Source organism: Antechinus flavipes, chromosome 4 (genome assembly GCF_016432865.1).
Source record: "Antechinus flavipes isolate AdamAnt ecotype Samford, QLD, Australia chromosome 4, AdamAnt_v2, whole genome shotgun sequence".
Taxonomy (NCBI): domain Eukaryota; kingdom Metazoa; phylum Chordata; class Mammalia; order Dasyuromorphia; family Dasyuridae; genus Antechinus; species Antechinus flavipes.
Window position 1 is genome coordinate 86,278,774 of NC_067401.1, and position 20,686 is coordinate 86,299,459.

A 20,686-nucleotide genomic window follows, 5' to 3' on the forward strand; every position below is an offset into this window, starting at 1 on the left:
CCATTTTTTCCTCTAAGGGTTATACTCAGTTTTCTAGGTAAGTTAATTCTTCAGTATAAACCAAGAATGGACAGCTAGGTGGTGCAGTGGATAGAGCGCTTGGTCTGCAACCAGGAAGACATCTTCATGAATTCAAATCTGTCCTCAGACATTTACTTTCTATGATCTAAACCTTTTTCTGTTGTCTGCTCATTTTACTAGCCTATTTTCGGCTTTTTAACTTTTTTGTTAAAGGGTTCTGTTTCCAGAGTGGAGCATGCATTGTCCCAAGCTTCAGGGATTTTGTGCAGCTACTTTTTTTTTTTAATTTTTATTTAATAATTACTTTATATTGGCAGAATCCATGCCAGGGTAATTTTTTTTACAACATTATTCCTTGCACTCGTTTCTGTTCCGATTTTCCCCCTTCCTCCCTCCACCTCCTCCCCTAGATGGCAAGCAGTTTTATATATGTTAGATATGTTGCAGTATGTCCTAGATACAATATATGTTTGCAGAACCAAACAGTTCTCTTGTTGCACAGGAAGAATTGGATTCAGAAGGTAAAAATAACCCGGGAAGAAAAACAAAAATGCAGATAGTTCACATTCATTTCCCAGTGTTCTTTCTTTGGGTGTAGCTGCTTCTGTCCGTCATTTATCAATTGAAACTTAGTTAAGTCTCTTTGTCAAAGAAATCCACTTCCATCAAAATATGTCCTCATACAATATCGTTGTCGAAGTGTATAATGATCTCCTGGTTCTGTTCATTTCACTTAGCATCAGTTCATGTAAGTCTCTCCAGGCTTCTCTGTATTCATCCTGCTGGTCATTTCTTACAGAACAATAATATTCCATAACATTCATATACCACAATTTACCCAGCCATTCTCCAATTGATGGGCATTCATTCATTTTCCAGTTTCTAGCCACTACAAACAGGGCTGCCACAAACATTTTGGCACATACAGGTCCCTTTCCCTTCTTTAGTATTTCTTTGGGATATAAGCCCAGTAGTAACACTGCTGGATCGAAGGGTATAAAGGGTATGCACAGTTTGATAACTTTTTGGGCATAATTCCAGATTGTTCTCCAGAATGGTTGGATTCATTCACAGTTCCACCAACAATGCATTAGTGTCCCAGTTTTCCAGCATCCCCTCCAACATTCATCATTATTTTTTCCTGTCATCTTAGCCAATCTGACAGTGTGTAGTGGTATCTCAGAGTTGTCTTAATTTGCATTTCTCTGATCAATAATGATTTGGAACACTTTCATATGAGTGGTAATAGTTTCAATTTCATCCTCTGAAAATTGTCTGTTCACATCCTTTGACCATTTATCAATTGGAGAATGGCTTGATTTCTTATAAATTAGGGTCAGTTCTCTATATATTTTGGAAATGAGGCCTCTATCAGAACCTTTAACTGTGAAGATGTTTTCCCAGTTTGTTGCTTCCCTTCTAATCTTGTTTGCATTAGTTTTATTTGTACAAAGGCCTTTTAATTTGATGTAATCAAAATTTTCTATTTTGTGATCAGTAATGGTCTCTAGTTCATCTTTGGTCACAAATTTCTTTCTCCTCCACAAGTCTGAGAGATAAACTATCCTGTGTTCCTCTAATTTATTTATAATCTCGTTCTTTATGCCTAGGTCATGGACCCATTTTGATCTTATCTTGGTATATGGTGTTAAGTATGGGTCCATGCCTAATTTCTTTGTGCAGCTACTTTCAGAGGTCCTTCTAAGGACCTGACCACAAGCCCTCTTTTCTGATGTGAAACTATTCCCTGTAGCTGTAGGATGTGCTAAAGCAACAAAGTCTTTCCTCACTGTGAGTAAAAAGACCTATTCTGGGTTAGGGCCTCTAGAAGCAGCCCCTGCCTATGCCCATTCTTGGTGTGCTGATTTCTCAAGGCTTTCTCACTCTCCTAACAAACCTTTCCTCTTGACCTTTCAAGTCCTCTTTCGTGTCTCTGGACTGAGGTCTAGGTACCGCCAATATTGCTGGTGATTCAGAGGACCATAGACTCATCCCTGCTTTGCTGGTATTAGGGATAGGCTGGGGCCAGGCCACCCTGGCATGACTTATACTGATGCTGCATGTTGAGCTCCTACCCTAGTGCCACAGACTTTTCCTGCTGACTGAAGTTACTTTCAGCTGGAAAATTGTTCTACTCCATTTTTTGAATATTCTGATGATTTAAAATTTGTTGAAAATCATTGTTTAATGGACTTTGGAGCTTTTTGGGGGAGAGTGTGGCAAGTTTGTGCCTTTACTCCACCATCTTGGTTGCATTTCCTCAAATACTAATGATGTGATTTTAGACATGTTACTTAATTCTGTTTGCCTCAGTTTCCTCATTGGTCAAAAGAGCTGATGAAGGAATGGCAAATCATTTTAGTATCTTTGCCAAGAAAACCCCAAATGGAGTCAAGATGAATTGGGAACCTAGATTGAAACAACTAAACAACAAAAGCCAAAATGATTTTAACTTCTGCAACACTGAATTCTAAATTCTGTGCCCCTCCATAATGATGTTTGCTAAATTGTGTATGATCTTTTCTATGACTCTTTGCTATTTGAATTGTTTCTTTCTAACTGATTCCAGTATTTTTTCTTTAACTGGAAAGCTCTGGAATTTGATTATAATGTTGTTTATTTTCTTATTCTAAGAAAATTTTCTTTTAAGACTTTTTGAAATATGCTGTGTAGGTTCTTATTTTGGTCATGGTGTTCTTTGTAATTTGATGATTCTTAAATTTATTTTTTCCTTATTCTCTTTTCTAGGCCATTTTTTCCTGTAAGATATATAACATTTTTCTTTTGTTTTGTTATTGTTTTAATATCTCTTGTTGTTTCATGATCCCATTGCGCCATTCTTATTATAGAGAATTTGTTTATTGGGAAGAATTTTTTACCACTTGTTGCAAGCTGCTAAATTTCTTTCTAATTCTTTCTTGCATAGGTCTCATTTTTTCCCTCAGTTCTTTCCTCTAGCTGTCTCATTTCATTGGCAAAAATATTTTCAAACTCTTCCTTTATCTTTTCCAGGAATTCTTGTTGCATTTGTGCCTAAACCTTTCCTTAGCATTTTTCTTTTAGATTTTTTTGGGTCATTCTCTTCTTTTATCTTTTTGTCCATGTCAACCTAATAGCTTTTTTGGTGGTTTTTGTGTTTGCTTGTTTAGTCCTTTTTCTAGCCCACTTTATAACTTGAAACTTCATGTTGGGCTCAGGCACTATGAACTGCTGGAGAAAATGTCAGGATTGGTCCTCTTTGTGCTTTCTTGGGGTATTGAGTGTTGTTTTGTTCCAAGATTTCACAATTAAGACTGAAGATTTATGAGCTTTCATTGCTCCCAAAGTGGTCTGATTCAGGGGGAAAAAAATACTGGTCATTAGTCCTGAATATTCCTTACCTGGTCTTGAGTCTGAGCATCAATAGATTTCTACTAGACTAAACTATTATTATTTATTTAGCATATTGCTAGTTTAAAGTAATAGAACTGTAGGCTTCTCTTTGATCTAGGGTTCTTCCTCTGTTTTTTTCTCTGTAGGGTTTAGACTGGAGTGTAGGCTGGAAATGAGATTCTTCTCTTTCTGAGATACATGGCTGCAGTTTTTTTTTTTTTTTCCTTTCTGTACTTGGTTCTTTCTCAGGATACTTAGAGGGCCTAAGACTAAGATACTGGTTCCCCATGTTGTATAGCCTTAGATCTGAAATTGATTAGTAAGCAACAATATTGCCTGTTTGTGTCTGTCCCTTGTGTCTGTACCCCCATGTAGATCTGACATGAGTCAGATGTTGTTTATAGCTTTTCCTTGGGAGAGAAGTGCTCTGACCTTGTCATGCCCTTCATCAGCCTGTCTACAAACTTCCCTCTGTCTCTTTTTATATGCTTGCTGGGACTGTTATACATTGGGACTTTTTCTTGGATGTCTGCAGTGGAATTCCATTTGGTAAATTTTCTAGATTTGTTTGGGGATATTTTGAGGTGGAAACTTACTATACTTCTTCCTTCTGCTTTGTGATCTTGGATTTTCCTCTTTCTTTTCTTTTTCTCTCAATTCCATTTCCCTGAACCCCCCATGCTGCCGCTTCTGGTATTATTGTTTGCTTATCAGTATTTCCTTAACTGTCTTTTTCTCCATTATGATCTTCTCCCCTCTGCTTATTCCCTTCTTTTTTACTTTTGGGTTTAATGTATTTATACCACAATTTTTGCCATGTGTGCACATGCATGAATGTGTTTCCACTATGGAAATGTTTTCTACATTTTTGAGATAAGATGAAATAAATTCATAATACTCATATCTATTTTCCTCTTATTACATACAAAAATAATTGCCCTGAACATTCCCTTCTGCCATGTTTAAAAACTCTGTACCTTTTGATTATATGACAATATTTCTATTTCCTTCCTTCCTTTATCAGTATAATTCTCTCTCTCTCTCCCATTTCTGTTTTCTCCCTAAGATGATCATGATTGAGAAAGCCCTTCATTTGTCCCCTTGACCCTTATAAATATTATGGTTCTGGAAGATATGTTTATTATCCCATAGTGAACAAACAACATGGAACACTATATTTCTACATGGAATCTTTCCATTTCAACAAATACATTTATTTTGATTCTAAAATGTTTAATTTTGTCTTTTCATAAGGAATGCTTGTGAATCCTTTAGTTAGTTAAAGTTCATTTTACCCCTTTTTCGGATTATATAATAATAAGTTAAGCCAGATATTTTGTCTTTTGAGAGTATCATATTCCAGCCTTTTCTTTCTTTCATTTTGGTTGCCAATAAGTCTTATGTGACTTCTTGAAATAATATTCGTTTTATTATTATTTTTTGGTCATGATTTTCAGGGTGGCTGGTTGTTCTATACTTTCTCTTTTTTTTTTTTTTCTGTTTTTCAAGTTGTTTTAGCTATTTTATTTCTTACAATTCTGTTTTTTTCCAATCCTTTAATTTTATTTTAATGTTTTATTTATTTGTTTATTTGTTGTTTTATTATTAAAATAGCTTGTTGTAATTTTTAGGACATTATGTTCTTGTCTGTAATAAATCTATTCTCTTTAAAATTCTTCTTTAACTGTTTGGTCTTCGTATTTTTTTTTTTCCAGTAGAATACACTCATCAATTTATGTACCACTCATATTTGACACTTGACACATTTGTAGGCATTACTTGACGTATCTCCTTAAAAGCAGTTAATGTTTCTTAGATTCTTCATAATACTTTGTATGTTATTGGCATGTTGACATGACACAAATCATATTCTGTATGCTGATGTCATTAAATTTTGACTATGCCATGTTGTTTTTGAATCATAAGAAGAATAAAATAACTTCGATTTTGTTTCAGAGAACCTCTTAAGAACATTGTTTTATATATAGGTTTTCTTTTTGTTTAATATATAATTATTATTACTGAATTCATAGTAGTTCCTTGTCAACATAATACCATTTGTATTAAAATGGTATTTTTTTTTTACTTGTAACAATGAATTTTACGTTTATTTTGGCTTTTTATATTGTTCTTTACATTGGTTGATTAAAAATTGGAACTTAAGTGGTTAAAATTGTTGAATTGAAACCTTAAACTTTTAAATAACATCAGAACAGATGATCTCTAATTTTTTTAATTTTTTTTTTTTTTTTTTTTTGGAACTGGCAGGTTTCAGGCCCTCTAATTGGCTTCCCAGCTTTACAGAGTAATTACAGCTTCAAGCAAACTTTGTCATCTGTGGTTCAGAATGGTGTAAAGTAAACAACGTTTTGAAATACAGCTTGTAGCTTGAGTTGCTCAGGAGAGTTTAACTAGCATAACTAACTAATTTAAGTATGAGCCATAGTTCACTTGAAATTTAATTTAAAAAAGTATTAAGCTATTCTATATGATAAATAATACTAATTACTTTATATTTCATAGTAATCATTGCTTATTTAGATATGTTGAATTATTTCTCCATATATTTGCAAAATTCTTTACAATTGTTTTCCTAAGGCTTTAAAATTACATTTGACTGAAGGTGATTGTGGCCTTAGCAAAAAAAAAAAAAAAAAAAGATAGTTTTAAAAATCAAGTAATATGCTAGAAACAGCTTGATAAAATCCCTTTAAGTATTTTGGGTCAGTGTGGGTCCGTGTGGTCTTTAAATAGTCTTAAAACTAATTGTTCCTTTTTATTTTTCTCTAGTAGCATTTGGACATGTTTGTAATTTCTAGTTGTGGAGAGCTGACATAAAAGAACTTAAGAGAATGTTGAATTCATCTATTTCCTGACTCATTCAATGTTTGAACAATAATTTAAAGTTCCAACTGTCTTTTGCTCTTTTGAATTTTAAACAACATTCTTTGAAATACATTACTGAAGTACTTCACATTCAGTGACTCATTTAGCCAGGGAATGGGAACTAAAGTGGTAGCCTTGGGCTGAACTCTTAGCACTCATATATTCGAGCAATTAATACCCACTGAGAATTCAAAATGCTGTATTTTAAATAGTGTTTAGGATGATGACTTGTAGAAATCATGTGTAGCACTAATCTTCATATAATTGTAGTGCTTGAATTTTTTTGTTATTATTTTAATTTCAGAAAATTGTTTTGATGAAAAAATTTTGTAAACTTTGGCCTTTAAAAATTTTTTGCATATTTTAATCAGGATAAGAAATGTATAAAACGATAGGCTAGTATATACACTTAAAGAATTGTTATTATTTATAGGTAGGAAAAATCTTGTTCTTGCTGGGATCTGGAAGTCAGAAAATGTGGCTGATAATTCTATAAACCAGATAGGCAAAAAAAGCAAAACCACCAGTTGGTCTCTAGTGTCAAAACTAAGGTGGACCAGATATCAGCAGTCTAAGGGTTACTCATCAAGGTGATTCTTGACATTTAGCTAAGGCAAAATTGAAAGTTAGAAAGCTATTATTTTCTGTCAACTTTTCCAATTCCCCTTTCATACCTCTTATAATGTTCTTTTATGCTCAGATTTGTCTAGTGCCTTTACACTATTCTTTGATTGGCTTGAATGCTACTTTCCTAGGAGAAGAATCATGTTCCAATGGAGTGAACACTAGATTTGGAACCAAATACCTGAGTTCATAGCTCACATCTGTTATTATCTATAACTTTGGACAGTACGCCCAATCTTTCTGGATCATCTGGCTCTAAATCTATAGTCCTACCAGCACTTTGTAATAAGAATCATCCAAGAATTCATTAGTTTGATACAGCTGCCAGTCACCAAATAAACATGCAGAGATAGTTATTTACAGATTTTATTTACTCTTGGAGCATAGGCTCATCTGTATGAAAAGTTAGAGAATCAATAGCATCAGCTTCAGCATTCTTATGTACAATGTGAATAAGTAAGCAACAAAGAAAAGTGGAATTTTACAGAAATCAGGAGAGGAGCTATACATGTTTTGGAACAAGTAACAGAAGGGGAAAGATACTGACATCTGCCAGCTGGTCAAAGCAGGAGCTGTGGCTTTTTTCCCAGACTTGATTCTGCAGGTGTTATGACCTTTGAATTTCCAGGAACAGTGTCTGGACACTCAAAATAGAGGCTTGGGCAGTGTCTTCTTTCTCCCAGTGGTGGCAAGAAGTCTGAGCCAGAGTTTTTTCCCATAACAATCCTTCTCATCACAGTGGCAGCAAAAGGCCTGAGCCAGCAATTGTCTGGCATCTCAAATGCTTTAAAATTATCATTTTTCCATTCTTTATTTTAAAAATTACTCAGGTGTTTATTAACTGTTGACTATGTATCCAAGATTGTGTTAGGAGATGAAGATGAAAAGGGAGAGATTAAAAGTAAAAATTAGGCTTATGTGGTTCCTGCTCACAAGAAAGTTATAATATAGATGAGGTCATAAATCACATAATTTTTGATACTTTGCAAATACGTTTTATTCTATAGAGAGTGAATAAGTGTTGAATTTTGTAATATTAGTTAATTGTAAGTGCAATGGGACATAAGAGTAGGTGAACAGATATACATTCTACTTATTAGACTAAATTCCGTGAGGATAGACACAGATTTTTATCTAAAATTATATTCCCCCTACTGCTACTGCATTTTCAACATTTTAGATATTTAGGAAATATGTATCAAAATGAATTGAATAGAGAATTTAGGGGATAATTAAGGAGATAGAATTTTATTGCAGGATAAGCAAGTCATAAGTAAATATGTGATATTTATACAATATTACTGTATAAATACACACACATACAATTTGTTCCTTTTAAGCTTTTCCAAGAGAAAAAGAAATTCTTTAAAGTTTACTGCTTTGATGTTTATATAAATTGTAAAGAATTGAAAGTGATTTTCATAAATAGTTTTTAGAGTAAATGGACCAGTTATAGAAATTGTTTGTTTAGACCAAATGAAATAGGAAAAGTTGGGAGTATTATTTATTTGAAAGAGAGAATGCCATAGGATAGAGTCTATATAGTTGGAAATGGTCAAGGAGAAGTGTGATTCAAGAACTGATAGGGTTTATGCAAGAGCCAGAAAAAAATAGGAGGGTAATTAAAAGCAAGTAGGAAAGCAGATCAAATTTCCCTCTCACCAATCCCTCAATTTAGATCACTTCAGTACTTATATATCTGTATTTAAACAAATTACTCCCTGTGTTAATAATAATTTATATGTATATAATATTTACCTTATTTTATCTTTGTCACATCATAATAAGTATGTCGGTATTACTATTCCTATTTTATGTGATAACTTATATTTTTCTGGTTTTTCCTTACCTCTAAATGTGGGAAGTAAGGCTCCAAAGAAATTATTACTTTTCTAAAGTTATACAAAATGAAGGAATAGCAAAGCTGAGCCTCTAGCCCAAGTTTCCACCATCCAATACTCTTTCTACTGTATTACACTACTATTTTTTGTCTTACTGTAAATGATAATTGTTTGTTCATTTACATGATACTTTATTATAGGTTATAAGTACTTTATTTAGAAATGTTGTTTTGAACAAATGTCTACTAAAGCACTATTTCCTCATCCACTTACTAGCCTTAATCCATTACTTTCATTTATCTATTCCTTTTAAAATCTTTCATTAAGTTATTTGACAAGTATTTATTGTGTGATTTCTAGATAATAAGGGGCTATGCTTGGGTACTGTATGTAGTACAAATTTATCATATGGTTTTTTTCCCTCTTAGAGCTGGACATGAGGCTGTTAGGCAGAAAGAGGACTCAAGACAATTCCAGTTTGGGTAGAAAAAGATGTAGAATTAGGAAGGGATGTGGTAAGTTTGTGACACAAGAAATGAACCAATTTGATAGAAAAGAAGGGGTTTTGTAGGGTATAACAAGAACTAAAAGCAAGCAAGAATTGTATTGTGGATAGACTGCTATACATACCAACTTGTTTGAACTTTATAGGAAATGTGGAACTATTAAAAGTTTTTGTGCAGGTAAGTAAAATGAATTTTTAAGAAGATTAATTTTATGTTGGCATGCAAAATTGATAGACGGAGGAATTCGGGTCTCTTGAGATTTTCAAGCAAAATTTGAAGTAGAGAGATGAATTAGGAAATATTGCAGTATTCTAGGCATAAAGTGATGTTAGCTTGACCAAAGGCTTGTAACTTTCTTCTTTTTTGGAGGGGTGATTGAAGGGACCATGAAGCAGTGAATTTCTCTTATGTATTCTTTACATTTCCTTATTAGTAAATAATAAATTCCAACATATAATTTTAAAAGCTGCCCTGTTTATATTTCCTTCCTCCTTCCTTTGTACATTTTTAAAACAATGCTTCAATGACTCTGAGTTCTTTTAATTTTTGGTAACCTTGCCCTCTAAATCAAATTGAGTAAAAGAAAGAACAAAAATAAAATCCTTAGCAAATATGTATCAACAATCAAGACCAGTTTCTGTATTGGCTATATCTGAAAATGTGTGTCTCATTCAGCACCTTGAATTCTCTATTGGCATGTGATTCTGCAATATATGGTGTGCTGGAGTCAGCTCATACTTGCTTAAGAAATGATTTAAGATTTTTTTCTGTATGAGTATTCACACCTCAGAAATCATAAAATGCTATAGATTAGGACTTGATTTATTTATTGTTATGGTGATTGAATAGATTTAAGAAAGCACTAGAGAAAAATGGGTTGAGCATACAATTCTCCCAAACCTGTTCTCCCTTTCCTTCCCAGAAAGCCAGTTTAAAATGTGCCATTGGATATAATAACCTAAAATGAGTTGAGAGTATAAGAAGGGAGGCTTCTTAAATTAAAACTATGGCAACATTCCCTATGATAGCTAAAAAGTAGAAAAATAGTAGGTGTCCATCAATTGGGGAATGGCTAAGTAAATTGTGATACCTGAATGTTATGGAATATAATTATGCTGTAGAAACAATGTGTGTGATTCATAAAAGGAGAAGTATGGAAAGATCTATAATGATTGATAGAGAAGCAAAGCCAAACCAACTCTATACACAGATAATAACAACATAAATTGAAAGAATAAATACATGCCCCCAAATCAAAAGTAAATGTAATCAAGATCAAGATAAAGTATTACTGGAGTAAACAAAGATGAGAAGAAACCTCCCTACCTTCACAGGTGTTACACATTGCACATGGTTTTGAACTTTTTCAATGGATCAATCATTATGCTGATTTTCTTTTTCTTCTCTAATTTTGTTCTATGGCATGACTTTCTAGGAGGAATAGGAGAAAGGATACTTGCAATAACAGTGGCAATGTAAGAAACAGAAAATATCAATTTTTTTTGAAATGGAGATTGAATTATAGCTGTAATTATTGTTTGATATATAGTATTTTGATTTCCAATAAACTCATTCAGCAAACATTTATCGAGTACCTATCATGTGCAAAATATTGTGTTAAGCATATATAATACAATTCTTGCTCTGAAGAAAATCTTTAGTCAGGAAGTTGTGAGATGTATAGGAATAAGCATAATGCAAGTCAGTATGAGAGGAGGACCACAAAAATAGAATAAATGAACTGCTTTCTGAATTGATATGATTGGGTGATCAAAGAAGTCTTCTTAAAAGAATTGGCATTTATTTTAGCTGCACCATTTAGGGTAAAGAAAATTTTGAAAGGAGGGATAAGAGGAGGGGCAGATAGGTGGGAAGGGATGACATAAGTAAAGTAATAGAATATGTTTAGAGAATTTTGATTAGTCAAATTTGGCCAAAAAATAATAAGACTTGGCTATAGTAGATGGTCCCAATGACACAATATTTTAGTTCAGGTTGTAAGAGATTTTGGAAGCTTATGAGTTTCATTTTATTTGTAAGCTAAAACAAGGGGCAGTCAAGTTGTTAAAATTTTGTATAATACTTTAGTAGTTTGCTATACAAAGTTATAAATACATATCTTCTCCCCTATAATATATAAATTAAATGTATAAATATATGCATTAAATAAAATATATGTATAAAAATTTTGCTATGTTATTGGAGTAAATATATTTACAGAAACATCTTTTATTTCTAGAATGCCAGCTCATGAAAACAGAACGACCAAAGCCAAACACATTTATTATCAGATGCCTCCAGTGGACCACTGTTATAGAACGAACATTTCATGTGGATACTCCAGAGGAAAGGTCACTTGCTTTTTTTTTTTTTTAAGTTGGGGAGGGGTGTCATTCAATCCACAAGTAGGTAATTTTTACCTTTACACCCTTACACCTATAAACATACTTTTGCAGAGTTGTCATTTGTTTCTTTGTGTTCTTTTTTTCAATCATGATAGATAAATAAGTATGAATTATTGCAACACAGAAAGGAAGAAGGATTATTCTCTTTTCTTTTAAAAGCATTTTTATTTTGTCAGATAATGTGAATTTGATTGTACATGTTCACTAACATTAATTTTTTTATATTGGTTATCTGTCTTAGATCAATACTACTTCAATCTGGCCTGTATGAATTTTTTGTTTAGCTTCTTATAGGACAAAACAATTTGAAATTTGTTTCAGACTGTTTCATATTTATTAGATTCACAAATTTATCAGTAGGATGTAGCTCATAAAAGAAAACAAAAAATTTAGAAATCAAACATTTTCCCCCCATCTTCAGTTTCTCTACTTCAGTCTATCTTCCATTCAGCTACCAAAGTAAGGCTCCCCATTATCTTTAGGATCAAATAAATATGTCTTGATATAATTTTTATGCCCTTTTATAACCCATCTCTCAACCTTGTATGTTTTCAGTCTTTTTACACTTACTTTCTTTTCATGAAATCTGTCTTCAGCGGCACTGGCCTTCTTACTGTTTCTTAAACCAGATATTCTACCTCCCAAACCTGTTTTTTAACTGGCTATCTGCCATGCCTGAAATGTTTTCCTAGCTTCCTTCAGATCCTTAATTTTTACCTTCTGCAAGAAATCTTTCCAGGTCCCCTTTAATATCAGGATCTTTCCTCTGAAATTATCTCCCATTTACTGTGTGTGTATGTGCGTGTGTGCGTGTGTGCACGTGCACACATAGAGAAAGAGAGACAGAGACAGAGAGCCAGAGAGAGAGCAGGCTTATAGTTTTTGTGTTCCCTTCATTATCAGAATGTGAGGTTCTTGAGAACAGGGATTGCTTTTCCCTTTCTTTACATCCCCAGTGCTTAGTACTATGCCTAGTAGATCAGTATATCATAATTATTTAATTTCCCGAGTATTAGCAAACTAATTCCATTAGAGAATTGATTAGCTTCTTCTGTTTCCTTATTTATAGCAGCTAGGTGGTACAGTGGATGGAATGCTGGCCCCAAATTCAGCAAGTTCTGAGTTCAAATATCAGACACTTAGTAAGCTTTGTGACCTGGAAAAGTCACTTATTCCTGCTTGCCTTTTTTCTCATTTGCAATATGAGGATAATAACAGAACTTGTGTCCTAGGGTTGTCATGAAGATTCAGTGAAGTTGTATTTATAAAAATGCTTACTTAGTATAATGCCTTGGACATAGTAGGCATTCAGTAAATGTTTGTTTCTTCTACCCCATGATATCCCCCTCAAAAAATGCACATGCACATGTGTTTGCACACATATACACACATCCTTTTGTGGTTTAAATCCTTAGGTAAAAATTGTAATGACTCTCACTGGTGTGATTTGAGCAATGTTTACAGAGTTTAGAACACATCATTCAATTACACTAAATGCTCATTAATTAATAACCTATTATGTTCTTTATAAGACAAAAACAGTATTATTTTGTTTCTTTTAGTGGCTATCTCTATCCTTCCTTTAGACAGTTAATTCTCAGTTATCTGTTTGAGTTCCAGGAGAGAAGTGGCATGAATAATTCTAATATTGAATAATCACCAAATCATTTATTGTTGACATTTGAGTGTGTTTTTGCTGTTATATCAGAGGCCTTTGGAGAATTCACCATCCTTTTCCAAAATTGTGAAATCAATATTGCAAAAAAAGAACTTAAACAAAAAATATATTTATCTCTATACTATGCCCTTTACTTCTATCTGTTCCATCCTCCATCTTAGGAGTGAATTGAATTACTACTCAGATTGATCAAAAGCAACTCTTCCAAAGCAAACCTGAGGTGTTTGAAAATTATTACTGAAAACTTTTAGATTCACAATAGAAATTCTTAGGAACCACAGAGGCTTCTGAATATCATGTGTAAATTTATGAGGGAAAAGAATATTCCATTTTTGGTAGACTTCTCAGTTACTTACATATTGCTCCCAGTTTCTTTGATGTTGTTGAGATTGTGTGTGTGTGTGTGTGTGTGTGTGTGTGTGTGTTTTAATTTTAATTTTTTGCTTTTTTTTTTAAATATCCTAGGCAGATTCCATTATATTTTTTCCTTTCTTCGAATGTGTTTCCCCATTCTGCCTTTTCTTTTCCTTTAAACTGCTTTGTGCAAAGACCATAAGATTTTACCATTTAAAATAGAATTTGAGATAAGATTCTTTTTTTGCCTGGTCTGTGGCTGTTTGTTTTAGAAGTTTCTTACAATATTAGATACTTTTAATTTAGTCCATATAGTTAAATTTTTTAACTATTAAATTTTGAGATTGATTTGGATTTTAGATATTTTGTTTCCTCAATCATTAGATATTAATTTGGTTACAGTTCTATTCTGTTTCCCATATTTATTATACTATTTAGCTTCATCTAGCATCTGGAAGTCTAGATAGCTTTTATAATGTTGTTGAGCTAATGGAACCAGTCATCTTATTTTAGATGTTTTATAGGAAGTGAGTTCAAATGATCCTGATTTCTAGCTCTTAACCCCCATAGAATTTTGAGAGTAGCACATTATATTTCTAAAACTTAAGTCTGTTTTTAAAAAGAGGCTTAAAGTATTCTCTTTTCATTCCAGCTGGGTAATACAAAGATCCTGATTATGTTTTTTAAAAGAATATTGTTGGTATAATTACCAACAATTGAAAATTTGATGCAATAAATCATAATGTAAATAAATTAATTACAGACAGTGCAGGAATTAATGGTACTGAGGTGGGGGCTGAACTCTCAACTCTGATTGTGTTCCCTTTAGTCTGTAAAATAATCACTCTGAAACTGTGTCCCCTTTGATCTGTAAAAGAAAGGAGATTTGGGGTCTCCCAATCTGGGAGGGGGCATATTTTTCAGATGGGCCTTTTTCTAAGATAAGCAGCATCATTCAGTTGGAAATCTTGGGCAAATCATTCCCATTGATCTTTTGGGTAGCTGGATCCCCATTCAGGAAACTAAATTCTGGAAAAAAGCCTTCAAAATAATTTCATTCATTTGGGAGATCTTGATCTGATAATCAGCTCAAACTGCCCCACAAACCCCAAGATTTTCTCATAAAATAGGTTTCTGTTAACACATTCTTTGCAAATCTCCTCATTAAGAGAGAGCTTAGTGAAAAACAAAACTTCCTTTTTGCCACTAAGATTTTGGTTCATGAATTCTTTCACATTGAACCTGCACCTCTGACCAAAGAGGAGATTCTCACATTAATTCTGTACCACTAGAACTGCATCAGTACTGCTTTTTGTATTTAAAATTTTTAAAAATTCTATTATTTTGACTTCTTGACTTCTTCCTTCCCTTTCTGTGTGCTTCTCCTCCCTCTCTCCCTCCCGCCTCCCCCCCCCCCACCATACTGTCACACACAAACTTAGAATCACCAATCTTTAGCCTCTAATATTATACTTTTTTAGAATTAGTCTTCTTTTCAAAACAAAATATATGTAAGTTGTCTTAGATTAATTTCCTTAACCTAGTTATACAAAAAATACAAATTCCAAATACATGGAAAGTATTTGTGCCATTTTTCTAATCCTCTATTAACAGGAAGTTTCACTTACTATTCTTAGGGAAGAATGGACAGAAGCTATCCAGGCTGTAGCAGACAGACTTCAGAGGCAAGAAGAGGAAAGGATGAATTGTAGTCCTACTTCACAAATTGACAATATAGGAGAAGAGGAAATGGATGCTTCTACAACTCATCATAAAAGAAAGGTAGTAAAACACAATGATGACTTGTTAGACTACTTGACACATTCCTAATTTGCCTAGAAGAAATATGCTAAAAAGTGCTATTTGTAAAAAGGTGTCAGTCAGTTAACATATGATATGCAAACATATGGGTTACTTCTATTCAGGTGAGGCTAAACTCTCTTATGTTGTTTAAAAACAAATTGACTGCAATATCACTTTGTTTCTATGGTTCAGCACTTTTAGCACTGAATGTTGATGTGATTTTTTGTTAAGGGATTGGGGCTGATATGCTAAGAAGCAAAAGGATACTGTTAAATACTGTATAACTTATACATTTGAATTTTTTTCTTTGTTATTTTTAATACTGTTTAGAAATTATAAAATAAATGTCTTTCACAAATGGTCCTTTTCCATTTGGCATTCTATAATCTTCAGAAATTAGAAACAGAAATGGTTCTGGTTTACTTCCTTATTAATGCCCTAACATCTCTGATGTCAGCAGAAAAGTGAGTAGTCTGGGAGGATAGAGCTTTTATTTTATTTTATTTTTTCTTGGAAAGCTGCTTCCCTTACCCATGGAGGATAAACAAAGCATTTTTTTTCTTTTGGTTGAAACCAAAAGTTTCAATCTACCAAATAATAGTTGTCAGTTTACATATTTTTATGACAATGCTACCTGGCTTCCCTCCCACCCCCACCCCAGGTTATAGAAAATTTAGAAATAAATTACTTTGAACGGAAACAACATTTTAAGAGATATCTAGAGAAATAAGTATTGTTATTTTTATAATGCATTTGTTCTTAGTATAAGCCACCAGGAGCTTATATTTGGGGGGGAGGGGGAAGAAGAGGGGGAATCTCAGCATCGGAGAATTGCAAAGGCCCTCCTCATGGGTCTCTTAAGATCCTCTGCCTTGGGAGCACTGAAAACTAGCTTTGAAAATAGAAGCATGATAAGAACTGGGAGCTTACTATAGTGCTTTCCCACCTCCTAAGGTGAATAGAGCCCCATTTTAACATAAAGAGCAAAGTGAAGAAATAGGTTGGAAAAATAACAAAAAGCAAAACAAAACTTGATCATAAAAATCTACTTCAGTGGCAGGGAAGATGAAGACAAACTTAGAACTCATCAGTATGGAAAAAAAAAGTTACAAGCAAAGCCTCAGAAAAACTCAAGAGCACATAGAATTTTTGTCAGAATTGAAAAAAAAGATGTGGTAGAGGAAAAATCATGGGGGTGGGTGTGGAAATGGGAGAAAAAATTATGAAAAGAGAATTAGCACATTGGTAAAAGAGGTAAAAAAATGCTGAAGAAAATAAAACCTTAAAAAACAGAATTGGTCTAATTGTAAAACAAGGACAAAAATTCACTGAAGAAAAGAGCCACTTTAAAAGCAGAGTAGACCAAAATGGAAAAATTGATGCAAAAATTCACTAAACAAAATAATTCCTTAAAAATTAGAATGAAATACCTGGAAAATAATGATTCCATAAGATTTCAAGAATCAATGAAATAAAGCTAAAAACAATGAAAAAAAAACTAGAAGAAAATGCAAACTATTTCATTGAAAAAACAATTGACCAGAAAATCGCTCAAGGAGGAATAATTTAAAAATAATTGGCCTATCTGAAAACCTTAAAAAGAGCTTAGATATCAATTTCAAAAAATTATTAAGGAAAACTGCCCTGATATCCTGAATCCAAAGGGCAAAATAGAAATTGAAAATATACTTATCACCTTTAGAAGGAGAACCGTCTCATATCAAGGAGAAAATATTGCAAACAACTAGAATAAAATTATATATTGTGGAGCCATAGTCAGGATAATATTCACTTTAGCAGCTTCCACAACGAGGGAGTGGAGGGCTTAGAATGTGATATGTTAGAAGGCAAAGGAGCTAATATTACACATAAATAACCTTCCATCTAAACTGAATTTAATCCTTAAGAGGAAATATGGATATTTCATAATAGAAGACTTATAAGCATTCCTGATGAAAACACCAGAGCTGAATAGAAAATGTGACATTCAAACACAAGACTTAAGAGAAGCACAAAAAGATAAACATGAGTTAAAACTATTTACATCCTTTTTGAGAAGATAATACCTTTTACTCCTAAGTATTTTTCTTATTATTAAGGCAGTTAGAAGAAATCTATATAGATAGAGAACATTAATGTGAGTTGATTTTATTGAGATAATCTCAAAAAAGAAATGTAGAGGTGAGAAAGAGAGTTGCACTGGGAGAAGAAAGGAAATCATCTTGATGAGGTTTAGATTTGGGGAACCCAAATGAAATGAGGATTTCTGGTGGTCAGGGAATTAAATGAGGTCTAGTGGCACGTTTGGGGTTCAGGGTAGGTTTCAGTGCAAAGGAAGGGAGTTTTGGGGGACTCCCTTCTGGAGGCACAAGAAGTTCTCTGTAGAAAAATTTACAGACCCAAAAACCTAGATTGATAAAAGAGGTTTATTATGGGGATTGGAAGTAAGATTCAAGTCTGGTTAAGGAAATAGGTGAGGGTAAAGAGAGGATAGCACTGAAAAAAGTATTCCAGTGGGCAGAGGCCCTTTGGCTCTTTGATAATGAGAGATTTAGCTAAAGGGGGCCCATGGGTAGAGTCCCAAGTTGGCTCCTAGCTGGGTTTCAGCTAGGGCTAGAATTTGAATTGAATTTAATGAGTTTCAGGACTGAGCTGACCCCACCCAGATAACAAAGATGAAACTGTTTATCCTTGGGGCGGGGTCCCTCACTGAGGCAATTATCCTTTGAGGATTTTCAGAGTTTCGGGATCCCCTCTTCAATCTCACCTAAAAGAAGTACACAAAGAAGAGCTCTTTATAGTGAAGGTGGAAATGAGGAATGGGATAGGAGGGGGAGGGAGTTATGGCAGGCAGTGTTTTAACTCATTTTTATTATAATTGGCTCAAAGAGAGAACAATACCTATACAAACTGTTGGGTATAGAAATCTATCTTATGTAGTAATGAAATAGGAAGGGGAAGGGAAAAAGAGATATGGGTAGTAGGCATTATAAAACATGGCAAGAGCTATTTGAAGTGATAAGAACCAGGAAATCCGTATGTCTGAGTAACAGCAATATTGTGACCCTCATGGGTTACAAAAGACTGGGCTAGTCTGATCAGTGGGGCAGTTAGGTGGTGCAGTGGATAGATCTCATTTCAGACACGATATAGCTGTGTAACCTGACCAAGTTACTTAACCCTGATTGCCCCAGTTCCTAATCTGTAACATGAGTTGAAGAAGGAAATGACGAACTACTGAATTGTCTTTGCCAAGAAAATCCCATATGAGATCATGATGACTTGAACTTAACTAGAAATACTCTACAAACTCTTAAGTACTTAAGAACTCTTAAGTACAATTTGAAATATAATTTTCTTGCTTTTTTTTGACATATGGCTGTTATCAAATATGTTTTCTATGTTTTCTCATGTATAATTGATACATCATTTGCCTTCTTAGTATGTTCAATTAGAGGAGGAAAGGAGAGAATCTGCAACTCAAAATTTAAAAAGAATATTTTAAATAAGTTTTTGAAAAAGAAATAAGTCATCAAAATACAGTTATTTCAGTAAATAAAGAATGCCTTATTTGAACTATGAATTTCCATTATGTGCAGGATAACTAGGAAATAATTTACAAAATGAAGGCACTGGAATTAAGATGCATCCTAAAGAAGGTGGGATTTTAGTTGAGACTTAAAGAAAGCTAAGAAAGCTATTAAGTAAAGATGAAGGAGAGCATTCAAAATATGAAGTAAAGCTAGAGAAAAAGCTCAGAGCCAAGAGATGAGGTATCTTCTTTCTGGAGCATCCAGGAGGCCAGGGTTCCTGGATCAAAGAGTATGTGTTGGTCAGTGAGTTATAAGAAGAATGGGAAGGCTTAAGGTTAAGGGTTCCGTTTTGGAAGGCTTTGAATGCCTAACAAAGTATTTTATATTTGTTTTGGAAACAAGGAGTCAATGGAGATCACAGAATTGAAAGAGTATTGACATGATTGAACCTATGCTTTAGGAAAAAATCACTTTCCTGGTTGAATAGAGCTGGATTGGAATGGGGAGAATACTGAGGCAGGTAGAACCATCATCACGCTAAGGCTGTATTCTAGGCATGAGGTGATGAGAGAGTTTGCATTGGAGTGGTGACCATCAGAGGAGAAAAGGGATTTTATTGTTTCTTCAGCAAGACTCTTCACCTCCCAACTCCAAGTATTTTTTTGGGCTTTTTCTAAGTGTGGAGTGCTCTCTCTCCTCATCTCCACCACCTATCTTTTCTGGACTTCAACTTCCAGCTAAAATTCACTTTTCTTTAGGAACTTCCTAATTACTCTTAATTCTGATATCTTCTATTTATCATTTCCAAACAATTCACAACACAGTTTTTCTTTGAATATCTCTGTGATTAAGGTTGGGGCTTTGAAAATGTGTTCTATTCAGAATCAAACAAGTTTCTATTTCTTATACCATTCTACTATGTGCCAGGCAATAATGCTAGTATGATAATCTACTGGACTTGGAGTTAGAGAATTTGAATTTACATATACTTTTGCCATGTTTTTACTTTTTGGATGTTGAGCATGTTATTTCATCACTCTGTGTCTCATTTTCTTCACCTGTTAAAAAAGGAGTTTGGATTAGATGAGAAGAGTTTTAATACTTAATGTAATTATGAGAGTATTTGCTTTAAGTAAGTATACTCATGAAATTGTTGAAAATGTTGCTGTGGTATGTTTGCCTTGGTAATTTCTGACAAACAGGAGGCTTGTCTGGGGTTATTGCTTGACAGAACTGAATTATCACTGCAGGTCTTCTCTAACCTAGTCTATTCTGCATTGGCTGAGAAATGATCCAAGAGTTCTCCATTATGACATAATCTACTTATAAAATTATTAATTACAGAGTTTGGGATATATAATTTTTTTTTGGACAACTTTGCTGAAGTATCCTAAGTGATATCTTGTTTTCTTTGCCTAAAAACAAAGATAAAATTATTTATTTGCAATAGAGTTTGAATTAAACTACTCTGAATATATATTTAATTCTGTAACCTAATTTTAGGTCTTATTTTTCTTCTTCTAATTGTGCCTTTTCTTTTTCTTTTATACTTTTAAATGGAATATGTGCTTTCTTTGACTAGGAAATGTCAAAAGAATATAAAGGATATAGAATATTAGAAATAAGTCTTTGGCGTATCAAGACATATAGCTTAATAAAGTGG

The 20,686-nt window shown here is 33.5% G+C and overlaps 1 protein-coding gene across 5 annotated transcripts in view; it reads left to right on the plus strand.

Moving 5' to 3' along the window:
- The window catches only part of AKT3 (AKT serine/threonine kinase 3), a 406,801-nt gene that overhangs the window by 226,678 nt on the left and 159,437 nt on the right, over positions 1-20,686 (plus strand). For 4 of the 5 annotated variants that reach the window (XM_051993496.1, XM_051993495.1, XM_051993502.1 and 1 more), the window contains 2 exons: positions 11,490-11,601; positions 15,325-15,469. In XM_051993496.1, coding sequence (XP_051849456.1) covers positions 11,490-11,601; positions 15,325-15,469 — 257 coding nt within the window. Of the gene's footprint in view, positions 1-10,685; positions 10,726-11,489; positions 11,602-15,324; positions 15,470-20,686 lie in introns of all 5 variants that reach the window. The other variant, XM_051993498.1, reaches the window with a different exon arrangement.